Source organism: Coturnix japonica, chromosome 3 (assembly GCF_054131305.1).
Source record: "Coturnix japonica strain WE chromosome 3, WE-NBRP24, whole genome shotgun sequence".
Classification (NCBI taxonomy): domain Eukaryota; kingdom Metazoa; phylum Chordata; class Aves; order Galliformes; family Phasianidae; genus Coturnix; species Coturnix japonica.
In genome coordinates this window covers 71,738,476-71,760,960 of record NC_140665.1, presented here as the reverse complement: position 1 = coordinate 71,760,960, position 22,485 = coordinate 71,738,476, and the positions used below count along the sequence as shown (strand labels likewise).

Sequence of the window (22,485 nt, the reverse complement as noted above, 5' to 3'; positions counted from 1 at the left end):
TAGGACTTACATCAGTACACCTGAATGGCAGGGTAGAAACGCATTGATTCTTCACCACATCAACCACAACTGTGCAGGCTATCAAAACAAATTTAGCAGCATAAATTCAACCTTTCGGATACACCGCCCTCCTCCAAAACCTTATAAAAATACCAGTGCAACATAGAGCCATTTTACAAAACAATTGTCTTTATAGAAAGGTATTTCAGTGGTATATGCTGAGGTAAATGATAAAAGTAGACCCAGAGGGCATTACCAGTGTTACGAAGAACTCTAGATGAAATTTGGCCAAAAGCCTGTTTTATAAAAGCTAATATTTACCTACCAGTTATGAATATTTACCTACCAGTTATGATTGCTGGTAAGGTACTTATTGCTGTAATACTTCAAAATTACTTTTCAGATTACAAATTGAAAAAATATACGAAATTAGATCGGTATGAATGTTAGGTATTAGCTGTAACAAATTTTAAAAGGCATTGTACCAAGTTTTCTTAATTGTTTACTAGCCAATTTGATTGTAGCAGGTAAATAAACTACAGCATACATTTTACCTGACACCATGCATCAAAATCACCATAAAAACTAAGTTTATCAAAGTCCAACTCCACAAGGAAAACATGAAAAAGTGCAAATTATGTACCCAGTATTTCTGTCACAGCTGCTTTTTTTTTTTTCTTAATATGGCATGAAAAAGGTTTACAGCATATATTAAGAAAATTCTTACAAGTGTTCACCTCAATGCTTATATATACAACATTTTGCTCAAAGTGCTCACTATATTAAAAAAAAAAAACAACAAAAACTGATTGGATAAAAATATTTAAACAGTGCTTTCTGAACGTTCAGGGAAAATTCATATAATACACCAGTCCCATTGGTTTTCCTCTTCACTCAGTGCAATGAGATGCAGAAGTCACATCAACTTCATGAAAACTTAGCTCGCCACAGTGCCAGAAAACCTCAGTTACAGTGGCATTCTTGGTGTCCCATTGGGAGTGGGTCTCTTATTTTTTTGCACGTGGCTTTGATGTTTTCGTGATCTTACTACTTTCATTCTTACTTCAAACACTTCTTGTATGGCTTTTCGAAAACAATGGAAATTGTAGTCTATTAATCCTACAGAGACAGAAATGTTTTCCATATTAATAAAAGAACATTTACACAAATGAAGTAATCACAAATTTGTTTATATTCTACATTTACTGAAATACCACATTCATTCTAGAGGTCATAATCAGTGAATTCTCCAGGCAATTTTTTCTGTGCTAAGCAGAAGTATATTTAATAAATACAAGTAATTCAGTGAGCATCACAGTTTCTTATCGTATCCTGTATTAGCGGCACATATTGGTCTTAAGAGAACACAAAGAGAAGTACTGTGGCAGATAAGAAAGCTTTAACTTAATAAAGAGCTTTGGAGAAGCACTCAGGATACTACAATATAAATTAAATTGTTTCCCAAATTATGGTGTAATTAATTAATTAATTAATTAATTATGGTGTAATTTTGTAACTTTATCTCACAGAAGAACCACGATAAAAATATGTATCATCAAGTAGTAAAAAAAATAATTTTTTTTAATAATATGTAAGCTTTGAAACTTAGATATTCTACAGGTATATTACCATATAACAGCCGGTTATATTTTATTTTACCCTCTAACTGAAAACTAGCACAGCAGTCATGTTGTCAGATTACATACATACACAACAGGCAGTTAAAATTACCATGTGAGTGGGCTGACTGTGATCCCACAGAAAAGCTGCAAAGCCGTACTGGTAGTCAATCAGAAGACTTATTGGGTGCTGTAAATTGTTTAATACTGCCATACAGTTTTAAAATGTTGGTACTGAGCTGATAAGCTCAGACAGGGTTAATTGCCATAAGCTTTCCTAATGTTGTGTTTTCCATCTCAATTTCCTTAACAGGAGATAATATAAATTTGACCTAGTTTATATCCAACATATTATACTTTCTTTTTTTCCTCCAGAAATTGCTTTCCTTCTCCCTTGAGTTCAAAGTACTCAGTTGAAGTTTCCAGACACCAAAATAAAACCACATTATATATATATGGTATATTATATATACCAAACCGTACTGCTCGTGAGTGCTGACTTCAACATGAAGTGTCCCAACTTATGTAGGCACAACAATCTGGCACAAGCGTGCACAAAGCCTAACAAGTATTTGCTCAATGTGGTGTCTTTTCTGAAACAGTTCTGTTAGTGGGCGTGTTACAGTAATACTTTTTAATGCTTACATCAAAACCAACACGGGCAGCATCTAACTTTTATAGATAGTAATAGTGATACAGATACGTGAGAGAAATTTGAGCAGGTAAAGTTCTATAAAATAAAAGCTGAACAGCCTGTCAAACAGTTCAGCAGAGATGACATGAGGACTGTGTTAATAAACATGATGACTGGTGAATTAGTATCACAAGAGGTGGGTCAGAAGCCAAAATGATGGCTCATTTTTCTATGCTTGTTTCCAGCCTTGGGACATTCGAAGCCCAGTAATTCAGTGAACACCACACCAGTAAGCAATGTGGTAATTAACTAAGCTTTCAGTGTTGACCTTGACTAGGGTCAGAGCAGGATAAGAAATGTTAGGCACTTTAACTGCAAAATAAAAGTGCTGCCTAGTTCCCAAATGTGCAGCTTTTAAAAAGCCTACTTTCAAAGACATGAAAAGCAAGAACATACTTCTATCAGCTAATTTTAATACTTATCCCTTGGTTATGGCATGCAAGCTGTTCCAAACGCTTATGCTAGTGCCAATAGGTACAAAGCAACGCTAGCCAAGATAAATTGACACATTCTACTGTTGCAGATGGAATCTTCATTGCAATGAATGTAAACTGTATGCTTTCTTATCAGAAAGCAGTCAAATATATTTATGATTTCATCTTAATGTCAGCACAATGTTTCATGCCTTTAACCATGTTATGTAAGCTCTATCAAGTCGTACTTGCAATGTTTGTGATACAGCTAGAGACTGTATCAGCTAATGACAGAGTTACTCATTAACTTGTTCGTATAAGGTAAAATAATGTAATATTAGAAAGAGGTCAATACCTTTTCTCTCAAAGCTTTCTTCTCTTACAAAGCAAACAAGAGCAAGGAATTTTGTCACTTCTTTTAAATAAAGGACAGTTGTGTTGTTCAGTTTTATGATTGCCATTGATTCTTTGTCATACGGAGTTCCAGTGCCATCATCTTTAAGCCTGAAAGGCAATATTCAAACAAACACAATAAGGCATTGGATAAGTTACAAGTATTTCCAGGCAGGTTCTCTCACCATATAACCTCAATCTTTATGAAAATCTGATTTTATTCTTTCAGGGAAATTCTTCAAGCACCACAATGCATAAACTAAGCAGGCAAAAAGTTTAAACTGTTTATTCAAATACACCTAGAAATCAGATCATTAGGTTTCCAAGAATCTGACATGGAGCCCTACTTTCTTCAAACCATTTACCATAAAGTTGTATGTTTTCTTTTAATCATTGCACTATGTTACAAACTTATCTAAAGCATGTGAACCAGTAAGGCTGTACTGATAATTCCAAAGCCAATAACCTTGCTTCAGCATTGGCAGCTGACTGATAGTTTACACCATCACGAGACCTTCCTCAGGAGACACTGGCTTTTGTAACATCGTAGTTTCTCCTTCACAGATGACACACCATGACAATCACTGTCTTGGCTGTGGACCTTGTCATTTTACTCTCATTCTGAACACTGTGCACAGAGATCTTCTTAAATGGGTAGTTATTACCAATCTACCAGAATAATTAGCATCAATAATATTTTAAGGTTACAGGTTTCACAGATGTTCCAGGAACAGAGGACAAGAAATGAACTCCAATATCCTGCTTTTAGTTCACAGCTAAAAACCTTGACAGGCAGGTTTCTATGACAAATGCTAAATGATTACATAAGAGACAGTGGCCCGCTGCACTGGGCCAAGCCACTTCAAACACCAGCATAACTTGCAAGGAAAGCTGATGGCACCAAGCTGAGTGGTGCAGTTGACACAACAGAAGAGAGGGACACTGTCCAGAGGGACCTGGACATACTCAGTAAGTGGGCACATGGGAATCTAATGAGGTTTAACAAGGCCAAGCACTGGTGCTGCACTTGGGACAAGGAAATCCCAGATAGGAATTGTGAGAAAAACTCCTTGAGAGAAGCCCTTGTGCAGAAGGACTTGGGGGTTCTGATGGATGAAAAGCTGTATGTGAGCCAGCAAAGTGCTACTGCAGCCTGGAAGGCCAATAGTACCCTGTGCTGCATCAAAAGAGGGGCAGCCAGCATGGTGAGGGAGGGGATTGTCTCCCTCTACTCTGCTCTCATGAAGCATCATTTGTATTGTGCCCAAGCCTGGGGCCCCCAGTACAGGAAGAATGAAGAGTTGTTGTAATAGGTCCAGAGGAGGGTCATGAAGATAACCAGAGGGCTGGAGAACTCTTCTTATGAAGAAATGTTGAAGGCAAGAGGGTGTATTTACGTTATATGCTAGGAATAATTTTTTTACACAGAGGGTGGTGACATGCCAGAATAGGTTGCCCAGAGAGGCTGTGGATGTTCCATCACTGGATGGGAATTGAATCTCTGGAGACACTCAAAGCCATGTTGGATGGGATCCTGGGCTGATCCAGTGATTGGCAACTCTGCCCATGGCAGGTGGGTTGGAACTAGAAGATCTTTAACGTCTCCACCAACCTAAGCCATTCTTAGGTGAGAGTTCTCCAGACACTAAAGGATAGGAAGCAGAAAAATGCAATTTCATGCAGGGAAAAGAGGACAAGCAAAAAAAGTGGTGGAAGAACAAAGCAGCTCTTTAATAGCCAGTGGGCTCTGCTGGCCTTAAACACAACTACATACAACCACGCATTTAATTATTTATTTAATTATTTATTTTAAATGATTTATTTATTATTAAAATAATTAAATTATTATATTATTATAATAATTAAATTATTAAAATAATTTATTTTAAATGAGAGACATCCTTCTGCCGAATTTGGCCCTGGGGAACAAAAAGATAGTTAATATTTCCCTTTATTTTAGGATGGCTACTTCTCACTCCTTCCCACAAAAAATAAATTACTCACATAGAAAGAGGAAGGTGCTCGCAAAGGAAGCTGGGCAGGGAACACTGTTGCTAGCAGGTGATCTGCACCTAAGAGGCCCTTAATTTCCTCCTTCTCCCTTAATCATTTTCATTATTTTATACATCCACATAATTCTTATTTTGAGGTCATTTAGATTCTAGGTACACAGCTCCATGAAAAACAAAACAAAACAATTTACTTACCCATATATACAAGAAATGTCAATCACAACATCTATCATATCACAGCAGAGCTCGTAAGTTTGCATATCCACTGGAGTGCTGTCTGTTGCAATATAGATCTTACTTACTACATCAAATAAAAATGCTTTTTCAATCCCGGAATTCTATTGAAGAAAGAAAGAAAAATGAAATGTAAACCCTATGTTTGAATTTGTACCAAGATTTTCTGTTTCCCTATTTGCCTGTTGCACAAAATGTAAGGATTTAGTAGGAGTTAATTTGCAATCAAGCTCATTTTGAACAATGACATATTTGTAGCAAGCTGTGATGGTAAAAGACCTTCCACATGCTTCTGTCTCTGATAGAAGATAGGTTCCCAAACTTCCTCTCTAGAAAACATCTGGATAAATTACGCTTTTATTCAATGTAAGACACAAGATTAAAAACAAAAAATCCAAGATCAAGCTTCTGGGGTGTTGTTTCTGATTGCAGCAATGGACATAAAAAGAAAACTATAACTTATTCTAACTGGACAAGTAGGATGGTGAGAACAAAGAATAGGAAAAAAAAAGATTGACAAGGACAGTAGGAATCAGGAACTAATTTCTCAAGGAAACTGTGGAATTGTTTCATCGGTAGCTGTTCTACTGCATAGTTCCTTAGAACATTTGTTATTCGGAATCACAGGAAAAAGACCAGTATTTAATGGGGCCTTTTCAGTTTTCACATAGAATTTGTGGTTAAAGACATGCATAAGGCTTGCTAATGTAACAGCATCCATGCTCCTGTCATCCTTTCAAGCTAATCAAGATTCTCTCCTTACTGCACATGCATGGTAACTTCAACTCTCAGATGGCAGGCAGGAATGCTAGCTCAGTCTCAGCTTATACTCTTTGTGTAGATATGGTAAACTGCCATAAGCCTCTGTCTCCTAGAGTGGGAATTAAAAAAACCCAAGACATATACTGAAAACAGTACTCTTGTGTGGTCATATCAAGGGTTTGCACCTGGGCAGCTGTCCTAGCATGAACACAAAAGATACTTCTCAAGATTGCTGAAGATCAAGCTGACAAGCAAGCTTCAGAATCCAAATACACAGGAACAGAAGCAATCTACTCCCATTAAACCATATTTTTTCCATATATGGGCCTCCCTTTTAGTATGATTTGGGACCGTTGCCATAACTGTTTTGTAACTGTCAAAAACTCTGAAAACCCACAGCAACTTTTAATAGTTTCAGCTGTAGGGAATGGTTTTAAACTGAGGGGAGGTTTATGTTAGGTATCAGGAGAAAGTCTTTCGCTCAGAGGGTTGTGACGCACTGGAACAGGTTGCCCAAGGAAGTTGTGGATGCCACATCCCTGCAGGCATTCAAGGCCAGGCTGGATGTGGCTCTGGGCAGCCTGGTCTGGTGGCTGGTGACCCTGCACATAGCAGGGGGTTGAAACTAGATGATCATTGTGGCCCTTTTCAACTCAGGCCATTCTGTGATTCTATGATTCTTTTGTAGTTATAAAAGTTTTCTTCTTGTGTTTTCTTTTGTAAGTGAATAGCACGTAATTAGAGACTAAAGTGATCCTCACACTTTCCAAATTCCCCATAATAAGCAGAAAGATTTCAACCTTAGGTATTAATTCTTCCACTGCTGGGCATCCAAATAAGGCTGGAAATATTCATCCACAGTGGTAACAGAGGTGAATTTCTTGCATTTCATTGTGGAAAAGGACTTCATGAATGGCTCATTTCTGTACTTCATTAATAGAAAAAAAATATTCAAGAGAAAGTATATTCTCTGGATACCCTATGTACAAGAGCTGAAGCACACGATATACAAGGAGACTCTCAGAGAACTGGGATTAAGCAGTCTGAGGAAAAGAAGGCTCACTGCTGTCTATGAACATCTACTGGGAGGATGTGCAGAAGACAGATCCAAACTCTTCTCAGTACAAGTGCTGAAGGGCAAGTGGAAAAAGAACTGCTGAAATTCTATCTTAAAAAGAAAAGTAAAGCACCAAAAAAATCCAAACAAACAACAACAAACAATCTCTTTTAGCCTAAGAGTGGTCAAGCAATGGGAGCATATTGTGGAGCTGCTATTCTTGGAGATACACAAAGATGAACTAGACCCAGCCCTATGCAAACCTGCACAGAAGCTGACCTCTAAAGGTCCTGATCAGCTTCCATGGGTCTGTGAGTCTACATTTTTTTTAGCATTAAGAACAAAATTGTATGTGTATTTATTTTGGTTATTCTGGCCACATTTAATAGCTGTGCAATTTTAATATCCAAACAACACGTAAATTCAGACAGCACTGCATATACTTCTACAGATGTTACCAAATAAGATTAATCACCAGATTTACCTGTAAATGCCATCTGAATATATTTCTTAAAAAGAAAACTACTTTTAAACAAAAGAGTTTATAACTTGAGCCCTGCAGCGACATTTTTGAGAAGTCAGTTATAAAATGTTGTATTATTTAGGCAGAAATTCAGTTGCACATGTAAGAAGTACCTTAAAATATCAAGATGCCAGTGACAATATTGTAACATTTAACAATGAGCAGTGATATACCCATCTCAGAACTCCAGCAACTGCAGCCTGTCAACACTTGCAATGGCAGTTTAAAAGGTTTTCATTTTGAGATGTCTGCCATGCTAGCAATTACACATGGTAGTAGGGTAAAACTTGGCATCTTAAACCATTGTTGCATTAACTTGAAACTGATACACTGTGGTAGGATCTGCTCAGAAACTGGCAAGTCTCCTGTTCAACTTCATATGGTGACAGAAACCTCTACAAAATAGAATCATAGAATTACCCAGGTTCGAAAAGACCTTGAAGATCATCGAGTCCAACCGCAGCCTAACCAGTACCCTAACTCTAACAACCCTCCACTAAATCATATCCCTGAGCACCACATCCAAACGGCTCTTAAACACAACCAGGGATGGCGATTCAACCACCTCCCTGGGGAGCCTATTCCAGTACTTAACTACCCTTTCTGTGAAGAAGTTCTTCCTAATATCCAACCTAAACTTGCCCTGGCACAACTTGAGGCCATTTCCCCTCGTCCTGTCACTTGTGACTAGTGAGAGGACGAGGGGAAATGGCCTCAAGGGTACCCCTCAAGGATAGGATGTCAGTAGTTGTAACCACTGAATTGTACCAGCATGACCTGTCTGATTTCATCGTTGGAGTTTTTAGTATGTCTTAAATTACAAAACCAAAGGATTTGCCAGAATGTTTGTGAGGATATTTATCAAAATAAATGTACCAGTAAAAACAATAATCACGAAGCTGTGAGAAGTCAGGGAGCTTTGGGTAAAAATTACTATTCAAAGAGACATCGTTAACACACAGATAGCAAAAATGACAGTGAGAAATCAACTGTTAAAGAAATATAAGCCCATTTATCTTTCTTGAAAGTAAGGAGACTAAGTCAAAAACTGGCCATAAAAAGTAGTCTTTACACATTACCACATCGCACAACGTGACTACTTGGAAAGGCCATAGGAATAAGAAAAAACAGACACCCCTCTATATGAAGGTGGTGTTAGCCAAAATTTACATGGGTTTTGAACATCAAACCCTTCTTAAGTTGTTTTACAGGCAGTTAAACTAAAGAATGTAGAAGCAGCAGCATCAAATGGACAAGCTGTATGAGCTAACACACTGTGGCACTATAAAAGTTGGTTAAAAACCTGAGGTGAACTCAAGGGTGATCACAGATCTATTTTTGTAATCACCAGCTTTTGTGTTGGAAGTCTTCAGGGCATAAATGAAAGCACATCCTCATGAATATTGCTGCAAACCCAAACTAGAACACCAACACACCCACACTCTGATAACCAACACACTGGCTTCCTGAAGTAAGGCATGAACAAAATCTGTGTCAAGATTCCTAACCTGATTTGTTTTCACTGAGTTGCTAAAGAGGCGCCCACTAATTCTACACCAGAGAACAATGTTTAGTCTTTCTGTGGTAGCAAACAAGAGTCATTTGAGTCTCCTGTCTACAAAGGAAAGATACACTTATAAACAGAAACCAAGCTTTCTGAGGACACAGTGAAGCAGCTACATCTTGTTCTATGCCACTGACTGTTATGCTCTATTTGGAGCTAAGAAACAGGTTGAGATTAATGGCCCTACCGGGTAGAGGAAATAGCATATCTCTCAGGAATACTTCTCTAAATTTCCCATTCATTTGAATGAGTTGTTCTTCCCTACCAGTCACATCTGATACTCTAGATATTATGGGGCCTTCAGTCTGGGTGCCCCAGATGCACAAACAATTGCTGTCCTTCAGGAAACAGTTCATGCTCAAGTCATGTAGTGGTTTGGTACAAACTTCTCAGCAATTCCAAACAGTGAGAAGACCCTGAATGGAGAACAGACTTTTGATATGAGTAACTAGGGCAGTTTTGGAGTTATGAAGGTTACCATTCAGCCAGCATTCTCATTAATACTATACAGTATATACAAAATAATACCTAATTTCTCCAGAACTATAATCATCAACCATCATTACCTTTCTTCTCTAAGTGGAATGCAGGGCTGGATGATAACTGGCATGCAATCCAGCCATTTTGGTGGAAAGGGGTAAACCATAAAACATTCCTTATGAATTGGTTGCCTAATAGTAAGAAAACAAATATGGGAAAGACGCTTCTTTAATCCTATCTCTCCCTTTCAGCAAAACAGCCAACCTCCCTCTCTCCCAGTTTTCACACCCCACACAGAGAAACTGCGAAGTCTAATTTTATCCTACAGGCTGTTGAATGATATTAAATTATTTCATTACTTCAGAATCATAAAAAGGCAAACCAAAATGCCTTGCTTGGAAGCTTAAGTTTGACTAGTGTTAATGCAAGGTACAAAAAAGAGTACAGTTTCAGGAGCCACCAGGATCTGAACAAACGCACCAAGAAAAGGGGGGAACTCCCCTTTTTCACAACTACTTACTGTGTTTCCCTTTGCTCACTGTCACATGTTCCCATTTCTAATCTTGGGCTACAAAAAGAGTATGTTGATCTCCTTCATGAGCTACTGTTGTCTAAATGAAACAGGCAAAAAAGAACAGGACAGTTTTCTGCTCTATTATGTGTCTCCATGAGGGAACTCCATGAGGGAACAGGCAGGTGTCACAACCAGCATAAAGGAGGGGAACTGACCATACGTCCAGGAGCAGCAGAACAAGCAATTACCTCCACAGTAACAGCAGGACATTAGATATATAAAGTTCCCTAACTGGCATTGGAAGTAACTGTGGAAGTTGTGGAAGCTGTGGTGGCTTCTACCTCTAAAAATGTTAAGATTATGTTTTCATAAGAGAGATAAATGTCAATACCAAATAGAATAAATTCTAGGAAGTACTACAGACAGTTCTCCTACATAAAAGGTCAGACCAATTAATGCTCCTTTATGAATTTATGAACACAAATTTCAAATACTACTTAAAAAACTGCATGCAGCACCGACCTTTGCAACATTCAAATGAACTTAAAAGCAGGAAAGCAATGACTGCTAATGCACTTTATGTGCCATTTTCACTCAGAAAATACTGTATCTCAGCAGCTCAGACAAGGAAGGGAGGCCTAGCTGTGGCCTATCTATGCCTTTCAACATGCATGATGGCCATAGCTTCATCTACAAACAAAATACGTAACAAGTACTTACTGAAATAAAGATGTTTAGCAGATTTTCCAGTGTTGGGAGCTGTGGAATCAGTTTCTGTACCACTTTGCTAAACGCTTCAAATATAGAATGATCATATATGCTTGTCAGATAAAAGCTGGGAAAAAAAAAGTCACCAGATTTTTCTTTCAGTTACATACTGTGAACATGATGCACCTTTCATGAGTGAAATGAAATACTGTCCAACAGCAAGTGCCTACAATTATGCAATTACCCCTTGTGATCAAAAGTCACATGTTATGACTGAAGCATAGGCCTTCAGACGGAAACTACATTCTCACCATTATACTTGCCACACCTCTATACAAAAAACAGAGAATAACGAATCACCTAGACAAAGCAAATGAGAACCCCATGTAGGACTTCATGATGTAACTCCCCTTCATAATGTAATCCTAGGAAAATACTTGTCAAATTGCAGAAGAGGAATACTGCTGAACACATCCACTGGGACTGAAGTTGTTGAAAGCTGGACCCATTTAACAATGTATGATGCAGTCAAGGTTTTAAGAGCTCTAAAGTGTTGTCAGGCTCATGAAATGGGTCTCTTTCTATACATCTGTTTGTACTTGGCTATAAGCACCAAAAATAATATGGAAACTTGATGTCCCCCTAGTTTCTAGTCTACAGAAGTTCACTGTTTTTAACTGTTTGCTACAATAATTGGCTTTATCATCTGATTTAAGACTGGTGCTCTCTCTTTGCCTTCCCAAGTGGCTCTGAGGAGAACTGGTAACTGGGAGATGACTGTGAGGCAAGGAGCAGTTTCAAAGGCAAAAGCGATGTAGATGGCACACACATCCTACAAGTTGCCAGTGCCCATAAATTCAAGACAGAGACAGCAGCAAAAAATGGTGGGACTCTGGCATACCTGTCATCTGTTTTTTTAGCATTTCTGCTCCTTATCTTGCTCTTCAAGACAGTACTGAACAATAAGATACTGCATTTGACCTGAGCAAAACAAATTATCTGTGACTAATCTTTTCCTTCATATATCAAAATCTTTTTGCTTGCTACTTCAAGAGAACAGAAAATATTAACTTGTTAAGGAAACAGCTCCTCTCTGACTTAAGATTTCTGTACAGCAGCTTTTCTCACCTGAGATGAATTTTCTCCAATCCAGCATCTGCAAGGTCATCATTTGCCCTCTGGTGAATATCTCTCTGTGTTTCAATCTTGTGATCATCAGATAAGCCGTCCACTTTATGGATAAAGATTTCAAAGTTGATGTCTGGATTCACTTTATATGCTCTGGTCACAGTAAGATGCAGCCGAGCTAATGCTTCCATATAATCATCCTAGTGAGGGAAAAATAAAAACTGCAGGAAAGATGTGTAAAATATCTGAAATGATACAGTAATTACTTTTAGATAATGCTACAGCTCAACAATATCTGAGGTTCTTTATTTCTTATAATAGAAGACTGAGCTCGTACCTAGCACATACACTGATCTTAGGCTGTCAGCACTAGGGAGTCTGAACAAGAACCCTGAGATGTTAAAGCACTTAACTGTTTTAAACATCTTGCAAGGGGAGATTAAATATAGCCAAAGCAGCTCTTCAAGTTTTCACGACTTCCTGTAAATGCGTGTTTGTAGCCATAAGTTATTCACTTGCTTTGAAGAATCTGTGTTTTCTAATCCATCTGTATCTTACTAGAAAAAGACCAAGGTAGCTTAAATGTATCTCCCCACATACTTCCTGGTTTGTTTTTTTTTACCTGAGAGTCAATAACAAATATTAGTGCTCCAGTGCCTCTGAAAATCATCTCATAGTCAAATGTAGGGTCAAAGAAGTCAATCTGCCCAGGAAAATCCCATATCTGAAAGTTGACAAAGGAGCTGTTGGATACATCCTCTCTGCAGATCTTGTTTGTGCTCTCCAAGAAGAGGGTCTCATTCGGTGACATTTTGTGAAAGACAACTTTCTGAATGGAAGACTTCCCACTTCTTCTCAAACCCATGAGCAGGATTCGGGGCTTAACTTCAGTACTGAAGGGATCATTGAAATCCAAAACTGAATAAAATCAGACAAGAAGAAGAGTAACATACTATAGCAACATAATTAATGAGTAACTGACAGATAATGTGCATCTGACATTTATTCTCATCATGACATTCTGAGTTGGATTTATGCAAACACGGCCAATTTTTAACCTGAGGGAACAGCAGACATTATAGCCTGGATTCTTTGGCCCTTAGCAGTAAGAAAACCTACTTTTCACCCATAGCAGAAACTGCAGACAGTATGCTTAGTTTTGTATGTGAAAATTATTTTGTCCCGTGGCCATTGTAAAATACCTATTTTTATAGTAATACAATAAAATATTCTAACTCGACTTTAAAAAAAGAGTATCCAGTAACAAATACCTCTGCCAACCAACATCTACATCATGCTGCTGGAAGCAAGAAGTGAGTTTGTATTAGTTACATTTGTGTGATATTGTAAAGCTACACAAGGGCTTCCTTCCTTCCTCTAAGCCAAAGAATCACACATCCCAAGAGCCATAAAAGAGGACAACTCAACAGCCACGCACCTTCTCTTGTTGGGACTTAAAGCACAGAACTGAGCTCAAGGGGAGTCCATTTCTAAGGTCATTATAGATATACATACAAAGGCCTGAAAACACCATCATTCAGTTGTGTTACCTACTGTAATGTGAAACTCATGCAACTAAAAGGTAACATTTTTCAGGGATGATGCAGTTATATCAGCATAAAGGGACTTAGAGGAATAAGTTATATTGACATATTCATACGGTATGACTATATAGCCTTTCACACTGGAGATCACGCCCATTTCAGTTTGAGGAATATCTGATTAAAACAGCTATGCCAGCCTAAATTGTCACTAACATGTAGTAGGTCTATAACTTTGAAATGTCCTGTGGTGCTGAGCTGAACCTAGTGCTGAATATAGTGGAAAAGGAGTTTTAAAATAATCCCGGGATACACTGTTTGCAGGACCAAACATAAGCAACACAGATTACTGAGTTGCCAATATATCTGCAGAATAAGGCTCTTGGCACACAGCAGTCAGGTTTAAAACACCAATCAGACAACAGGCCAAGCACATGAGATGTCAGGCTGGCCTTCTCCTACCTACTGCATAGCAGACTGTCCAACATAAGGCAGAGAGAAATTGCATTTCTTCCTCACTTTCTGCTAAGGTGAATTTGGAATTGCACCACCTGCTGGCCCACCAGTACTTGAGCCTCTCACCATACCACAGTGACTGACAGACCACCGATCTTTGAGATCCTCTGCATTTTGACAGGCCTTGGCAGCTATTTCCATGTACTGTGCTTTGTCATGCCTCACCTATAGGACACTGCCAGCCTGGAGCAGCATGCAGATGAAACCCTTCAAGCTGCTGGGGGCTGTAAGGTGCTCATCCCCCTAGTGCAGCAATGGACAGCTGATCCACAGGCAGCAATATTTAGGAAGTAATTAAATGCAGCCAACACACTGCTCTACCCTTCCTGTCAATGTGAGCAATAATATCATTCTTTGAATGCATGAAATATGAGCCTACAATACTTCAAACCAAGTGAGAGAGTGAGAGGGAAGAATAATAAGCCTCTGCTCTAAGAGAACGTGACAGCATTCATTACATTCTGCAGGACACAGTCTTGACAACAAAGCAAACCAAAGGAATAAAATTTAACAGCTTTTTTCACTCCACTCTCCTTAATGCACAAATTCTCTACAGCTGTCAAAAACACAGCCAATATTTTAGAATCATAGAATGATAGAATTACTCAGGTTGGAAAAGACCTTGAAATCATCAAGTCCAACCGCAGCCTAACCAGTACCCTAACTCTAACAACCCTACACTAAATCATATCCCTGAGCACCACATCCAAATGGCTTTTAAACACGTCCAGGGATGGTGATTCAGCCACCTCCCTGGGAAGCCTATTCCAGTACCTAACTAACCTTTCTGTAAAGAAGTTCTTCCTAACATCCAACCTAAACTTGCCCTGGCACAACTTGAGGCCATTTCCCCTCGTCCTGTCACTTGTCACCAGTGAGAAGAGACCTGCCCCACTCTCACTGTAAGCTCCTTTCAGATACTGGAAGAGGGCGATAAGGTCTCCCCTCAGCCTCCTTTTCCCCAGACTAAACAGCCCCAGCTTCCTCAGTCTCTCCTCATAGGGCTGATTCTCCAAGCCCTTCACCAGCCTCGCTGCCCTTCTCTGGACCTGCTCCAGTACCTCCATGTCTTTCCTGTGCTGAGGTGCCCAAAACTGAACACAGTACTTGAGGTGAGGCCTCACCAATGCCGAGTACAGGGGCAGGATGACTTCCCTACTCCTGCTCACCACACCATTATTTTTACTATATTATTTATTATTTTTACTTCATTATTTTTACTGATGTTCATATGTCCACACATCCTGCAATCCACATCTTGGCTACTGAAGTGAAAATAATTTCGTCAAAGCTTTATAAGAACTAATTGGAATGAATTATTTTCAAAACGCATATAAAAAGCAGACTTTGGGTTGATGCTTTATTGTATGTTCCAAAGAATGTTCATAACAGAACCTACCAAGTCTGCTTTGCTGTGGCTCTGTGCTGTTTCCCTTTCCTCCCCCCACCGCAGTAACACCAACTTCCCTGTATGTCTTATGACATACCCTCCAAAGAACTGATGTGACGTGCTGTGGCTGATCTGGAGCTGACCACACGCCTCAAGAGCACACAGGCGTGCACCGGTCAGCCGAGTGCTGCCACAGCATGTGTCCATCTGCTTGCCTGGCTCTGAGAACACTTTCACTGGAGCCTCCCCTCTGTGTGCTACCTTTCATCAAGTCTGCATGAACTCAGTCATCTCTGAGACTTCACAGAATCACAGAATTGTAGGGGTTGGAAGGGACCTCTAGAGATCATCAAGTCCAACCCCCCTGCCAAAGCAGGCTCCCTACACCATGTCACACAGGTAGGCGTCCAGATGGGTCTTGAATATCTCCAGAGAAGGAGACTCCACCACCTCCCTGGGCAGCCTGTTCCAGTGCTCCGTCACCCTCACTGTAAAGAAGTTCTTCCACACATTCGTGCAGAACTTCCTATGCTGTACTTTCATCCCATTACTCCTAGTCCTATCCCCATGCACTACTGAAAAGAGACCAGCCTCACCACTATGGCCCCCACACCTCAGGTATTTATAAACCTGGATCAAGTCCCCTCTCAGCCTTCTTTTCTCAAGGCTAAACAGACCCAGTTCCCTAAGTCTCTTCTCATAGGGGAAATGCTCCAGGCCCTTCACCATCTTAGTGGCCCTCCGCTGGATTCTTTCCAAGACATCCCTGTCTTTTTTGTACTGGGGAGCCCAGAACTGGACACAATATTCCAGATGAGGCCTCACCAGGGCAGAGTAGAGGGGGAGGATCACCTCCTTCGACCTGCTGGACACGCTCTTTTTAATACACCCCAGTATGCCATTGGCTTTTTTGGCTACAAGGGCACACTGCTGGCTCATGGTCAATCTGTCGTCTACCAGGACGCCCAGGTCCCTCTCAGCAGAGCTTCTTCTTTCCTTCAAATGCTGGTGTAGGAAGTCAGCAGTTCCCAAAGCTCTGACAGGTCACGAGACAACAAGAAGACAGGCTTGCTAATTCTTTAAGAAATAGGCAAAAGAAAATAAATATCCACAGGTACCTAAAAAACAATATTTAAAATAACCTGGAGTTTTAAACTGTTGCTAGTAGAGTGAACGCTGTCTCTTCTGCTAGTAGGAGCGCTTCTTAGCTCTTGAAATTCTGCCAGTTCAAAGACAGGGAAATGTGAATTAATATCATCCAAACCTGACTAGATAGCAGAGCTGCTGGAGCACTTTCCTCGGAGAGAGAGTTAGGAGATTACCTTATATGTAAAGGAATTGGATGATACACTGCCTGCCCACATTCCTTTCCAGAGTACATGACAACTCCTTCTTTAATTTGCCATAGCAATGCCAGTAGATGTATCCTCGCAACTTCCCAGACTGGGTTACTAAGCAAGATTATACTATGCATGAGAAACACTAAGCTATTATCCGTTCCATAATGGGAAAGATAATTTTCCATGTCATCGAATGAGAGACATTTCCTGCTTCATTCACTTTTGCATAGAGTCATAAAATGCCACATTCTAGCACGTACCAACAGTCCTCCTTCACATTTCAGCTCCTCTAAGCAGCCACGAAGAACACTCTGGTTAGAGGCTACAGCCTTTGAAGTATCCACAAACTAATTTTAACAAACCCCAAAGCCCTTTCACAACACAGAAGCACTCAATTCCTGACAAAACGTCTTTAATGACAGTCAGTGCTCGCTTGTGGAGTGTTATTTGCATGCACTGCAACACGAAGAAGGGCCCAGATGTGAAGAGTTGGGAACTGCACATAGCAGCCCTGGTCCATTTCACCAGGACACAAACAGCATGAATAATGTACAGCTAGGGTATTTAAGATATTATTATAACTAACAGTTTTTGAAACCCAGCCTACATTCCACATCAGTTACAATTATTTTTCAGAAGCCTGGGTCTATCAGTGCTCCAAAGCCATGTGGAAAGGGGATGTCATGTTGGAAAGCCATCAGCAAGAAGACTGCAGTTCTCAATAGTTCTGAGACTATTTCAACTAATAGAACTAAGAGCGATTATTTTTTTGGCCTACTAATGCAATTACATCATTCTTTTCTTAAGCTTTTACCTTTTCTGTAGAGGAGAACTACCAGTCCCATACTTTCCACTCAGGTACCTACAAGCCCGTTCAACTCATTTTCAGCACTACTGGGGCTGTGATGTTTGCAGTTTGTAAGACAAAAGCCTTATGAATCTACACACTGAACATCTTCAACGCTGTGAGTAGCCTGAGCCTATAGAGTTAATAGGAAAAGCTTACGTGCAATCAAGAAAGCTGTTCAGCCACTGTGGGTTTATGAACATTGCAGAAATGCCTGGTGGAAGGAAATTCTTGTGGCCAAAGACTCAGAACCAGAAGGCCTGGCTCTATGCTACCACAAGCGCAGCACTCTATAAAGATTCAACTTCAAGCTACTTCCTCGGATATTCTGCAGGAGGTTTCCCTGCTTGTAAATACTTTTTAAATGCATGTACCAAAATAATGAATAGGCTTTACCAAGGGCTTCAAGGTCTCTGAGTATGACCCCATGCCTAATGTAATGAGGTGGAGGACAAGCAGCAGTCATTTCAGCTCAGGTTGGAGACAGGAAAACAGCAGAGGGTGAGAGATGACCAATGCAAAGTTTTGAAATATCCTGTGTGCCTACGTGCACAAATTACGCTTTTACTTTGAAGCCTGGCTTCTCCCTTCACTTTCAACAGCTGCACACAGATACTGTATTTCAGACTGTTTACTGTGCAAAAAGCAGGAAGAAATAGGATAGAAACTGGGAAAAGGAAAGCCCCTTGCCCTGTGGGCAGTTTCAGATACACAAAGCTCAGATCCAAATCCCAACCCCCTCTTTACTCTCCAGAGACTTCAGAACTGAGCAGAAAGGCAGGGGGTCTGGCTGCTACAATAAGCCTTTGTGTTAACCCTGGAGCAGAGAGGTCTCTTCACTTGCCTGCTATTCAAGATGTCAAGGTTTGTTTTCATTAGGTACAATATTCTCATGTTACTGTGAAGAAGCAATTGCCATTTTTAGCGATTTAATAAAGCTCTCATAGAAAAAACTGCAAATAAACTCCTCCGAGAACAGAAAATGGATTACTTCACTGCAGAAGGTGCTGCCTGTTTAGTACTAAAGAAATGCACTGAAATACATTCTCTCTGCATCAAAATGAAGGCAGTTCCTCGGCAGCTTCACACAAGACGCCAATTAGTCTTAGTTACATCTCTGGCATCCCAGCGTTCTCACAGCCGCACGTCAGAGCTCTGAGCTCACACTGCCCCCAGCCCGCAGGAGTCAGCGAGCCCCCTCCCACGGCAGCTCGCAGCGCTGTGCTTTCTGAGGGCAGGCTGACCACCACGAAGCCTTTCACAGCACGCGGCCTTTTGTTCTGCTCTTATTAGAAAGCAATTCTCATTTCACATCCAGGTCCCCAGAGCCCTCCGAGCTCCCGAGCGAAGCAGCCTCGGGAGAACGAAGCCACGCTGCGAAGGAGAGCAACAGGCTCTGAGCCAGCGCGCCTCTCTCCCTGCAAAGCGGGGCTGCCGCTCCTCCCGGGACGCCCGTGTCCCCCGCACTCACTCCCGACAGACAGACAGACAGACAGACAGACAGACAGACAGACAGACAGACAGACACGGGCCCCGGGCCGAGCCTCCAAACCCGACGACTGACACCGGCAGCTGCCGGCCAGCGCGGGGCCGCCGCTGCCTTTTATAGCCGGCAGCACCCCTGCGTGGCACGGCCGGCTCACATCTCTCCCACACGGGGAAACGCGTGCGAAGGGACGGTCCCCTCTTCCCGCAGCGCTTTGTCTGCGTTTCTCCCCCCTCCAGCCTTCGCTCAGCCCCCGGCAGCCCCCCGCTCCCGCTGACCCCGCCGCCCGCCCGGCTCCCGGCCCCACCGCGGCCTGCTCCCCCGCCCCACACCCGCACCGGCCGGCACTCACACGCCTCATCGCCGCCGCTCTCCGCGTCCCCGTCCGAGAAGGACTCGGCCCCGTCCGCGTAGCCCGCCAAGCCCACGATCTCCTCCTCCTCTTCCTCCTCCTCGTCCCCCTCCTCCTGGGGCAGCTTCCTCGGCACCTGGCTCATGCCGCCCGCGCTCCCCGCCGGGGCTGCGAGGTCCCCTGTGCCTGCCGGCGGCCTCGGGGGGAGCCCAGGTGCCGCTCCGCCGCCACACGGCCCCGCGCCACCGCCGCTCCCTTCCCCCGCTCGCCGCTGGGCGGAGAGCGCGGCGCCGCGACCCGCGTCACCTGACGCGCAGGCCGGGCCCCAACGCTGCCGATACCGGCCCCGGGCTGAGCCGCGGCCCGGCGCCGCCAGGGCGGTGTGAGGGCAGCCGCAGCGCAGGGGAATGAAGCCGGCCGTGGGGACAGCGAGGCTGCTGGCAGAGGAGGGCTGTGGGGAGTGAGGCGTGAGGCACACCCAAATGATCAGCTTTTTAGTGCAGTTAGACTTCCTATAGGGTTTTAAAGCCCTTTGCCAGGGCTCCTGGGGATGCTTTTGCTTTCTGGCGTTGCTTCAAGCGCTGACCCTCTGGCCATCATCCCGTGCAGCCCGACCGGAGAAAGTCACCTCTGGTAGCTGGGCTCAACCAGCACGTTCTGTGCCTGTTTCTGTCCACTGACCGCCTCTTCCTCTTATCAAGAGGCCTCCAGGCTGCTCCAATCCACTTGAGATAATGGAGGAACAGTTTTTTTCCAGAGGGGAAAGAGAGGAGAAATCCATCCTTTGCATCCCGTGTAATGACAAATCAACCAATATGCAGATTTCAATTAATGCCTTTCCTTTATTCTCAACTCATCCTCCTGCTTGGCAGTTTTTGCTGTGAACAGGTTAACAGCTTGCCAAAACGTGATGTGAAATATCTCAACATTAAGTTCGTTACAAGGATTCAAGGCTTAAATGTAGAGCAGGAATGTACCCCGGTATTGTTTCTGTCTTGGGACGGCCCTCAGAGACACCAATCTGTTAAAAGCTCCTGATAGAAAGGGGAGGAAAGTTTCCATGTTGGTAATAAAGGCCCATCTGTCTCGTGTGCTGCTGATCACATCTGCACAGGAAGGGCAGCTGGTTTCAAAGCTGACCAGGGGAAGCAGGGCTTGCCCACAGGCCTGGCTGACTGCATCAGGTTTCTTTTACACAAAGGGCTGTGAAACAGCATCAGTCACGGAGAATAATTTGGAGACACTGAAACACCAAGTGGAGGTGTAGAAGCTCAGGTACAACAGCACTGATTACAGTGCAGTTCCCACAACACTAAAGCCAGTGACCATCTGCTTGACTACAGCCTCAGGTTCATAGCCCTATAAGTGCCAAGCTCAACTCCAGATGAGCTTTTTGTGCAGAGCTTGAAGGCTTTCTGCCAGCCCCTTGGCAATACAATCCATCCTGGGCTCTGCTTGAACTTCAGGACTTGTTCTTCCTCTGTCCCTTTGCCACCACGTTGCTCTATTCCCTCTGCATTTCACTTTTCCTTTGTCTGCAACATCTTGTTCCTCAGTCGTACCATTAAACACAAAGTTCTCCTGCAAGAATTTCATATGCGGAACTTACTTAACACACAGCTTAACTGTTACCAGCACCAATACTTCTGTACCCACAACAGGATTTTACACAGTATCGATAAGGTTCCCACAGAGGAGGCCTGCACTGAATATAGGAATGAGGAACCAAAGCTGTAGCCTAAGCAATCGCAATCACAGCCTATTTTTGTGCCTTTCAGCAATTATATTCTGATTTCAGTAACACTGCCAGAATTCGGACTTAACACAGTAATCCTGACCAAACTATAGAGTCAGTGAACCCACAGAACACTGAGACAGAAGAATTGGTGTGAATACTGGCACAGAATGATGGATACCATCATAAGTGGTATCACAGGAGGCTCAGGGGAGACCTTATTGCTCTCTATAACTTCCTGAAGGGAGGTGGTCGTGAGCTGGGGGGGTTGGCCTCTTCTCTCGTGTAATCAGTGATAGAACTAGAGTGAATGGTTTTAAGCTGCACCAGGGGAGATTCAGGCTGGACATTAGGAAGTATTACTTCTCGGAAAGGGTGGTCAGGCATTGGAATGCACTGCCCAGGGAGGTGGTGGAGTCACCGACCATGGGAGTGTTCAAGAAACGTTTGGATGTTGTGTTGAGGAATATGATTTAGCTGGGAAGTATTGGTAATGGTTGGACTAGATGATCTTCTAGGTCTTTTCCAACCTTGATAATTCTGTGATATGTGTTTCTGTGATAAGTGCTTCATGACAAACGTATAGACAGAAGCGTTATGATGGGATTGGTATGAACCATTCACAAGTATGTATTCATTGCAAGTTTTAGTGTCTGTGATACTTCAGCATTTGCTTTGTTTATGTTGTTGTCCCCAGAATGCCTCCCGGCAGAGGAACAGGACTTAGCACCAAAAAGTCCACAGTATCCCTGCATTATGAACTGTGTTGCTCTGCTCTCCCCTGGGCTCTCTGACTTGCAGCCCAGCCCTGGAAACCTGCTGGCTGAGACAAGAGCACCTGGCTCATTTCAGTTCGGTGCTCTAGCAGGACTTCTGCTCCTCCACCTCCACGGCTACCTTACAGAAGAGCCTGCGTCCAGGCTCTGGTTCCGTACCAGGCTGCCCTTTCCCGGCCTCACGCTTCTCTCTACTACCTGCCCAGCCCGCACCAGGTGGGGCTGCCAAGTGACTGGCCGCCTTCCCCGTCTCTGACTGGAACAGCGCGAGGGCACTGGGGGGAGTCGGACACCGGGGGCCGTCCCTCCTGCCCTCGGCCGGGCCGGGCCGGGCCGGCGGGTGGCTGCCGCTGGGTGTCGCCGTGGCAGCGGGCACGGCTCGGCGGCACCACCTCCGGGGC

The 22,485-nt window shown here is 42.6% G+C and overlaps 1 protein-coding gene across 3 annotated transcripts; it reads right to left on the bottom strand.

Annotated features, from left to right (window-relative positions):
- Positions 1 to 167: 167 nt before the first annotated feature.
- Positions 168 to 19,820, bottom strand: RRAGD (Ras related GTP binding D). Of its 3 annotated transcripts, none has more exons than XM_015858915.3 (7): positions 19,574 to 19,820; positions 12,724 to 13,019; positions 12,102 to 12,301; positions 10,986 to 11,100; positions 5,327 to 5,469; positions 3,082 to 3,230; positions 168 to 1,119 (listed from the first exon to the last, which is right to left on the bottom strand). In XM_015858915.3, exons 1-7 carry the CDS (start codon positions 19,716 to 19,718, stop codon positions 968 to 970), a joined length of 1,200 nt encoding a protein of 399 aa, XP_015714401.2. In that variant the 5' UTR covers positions 19,719 to 19,820; the 3' UTR covers positions 168 to 967. The 3 variants fall into 3 exon arrangements, 2 of the variants coding, with proteins under 2 accessions (XP_015714401.2, XP_015714402.2); XM_015858916.3 differs by lacking the exon at positions 19,574 to 19,820 and adding an exon at positions 16,691 to 16,762; XR_014944864.1 differs by lacking the exon at positions 10,986 to 11,100.
- Between the last annotated feature and the right edge of the window lie 2,665 nt (positions 19,821 to 22,485).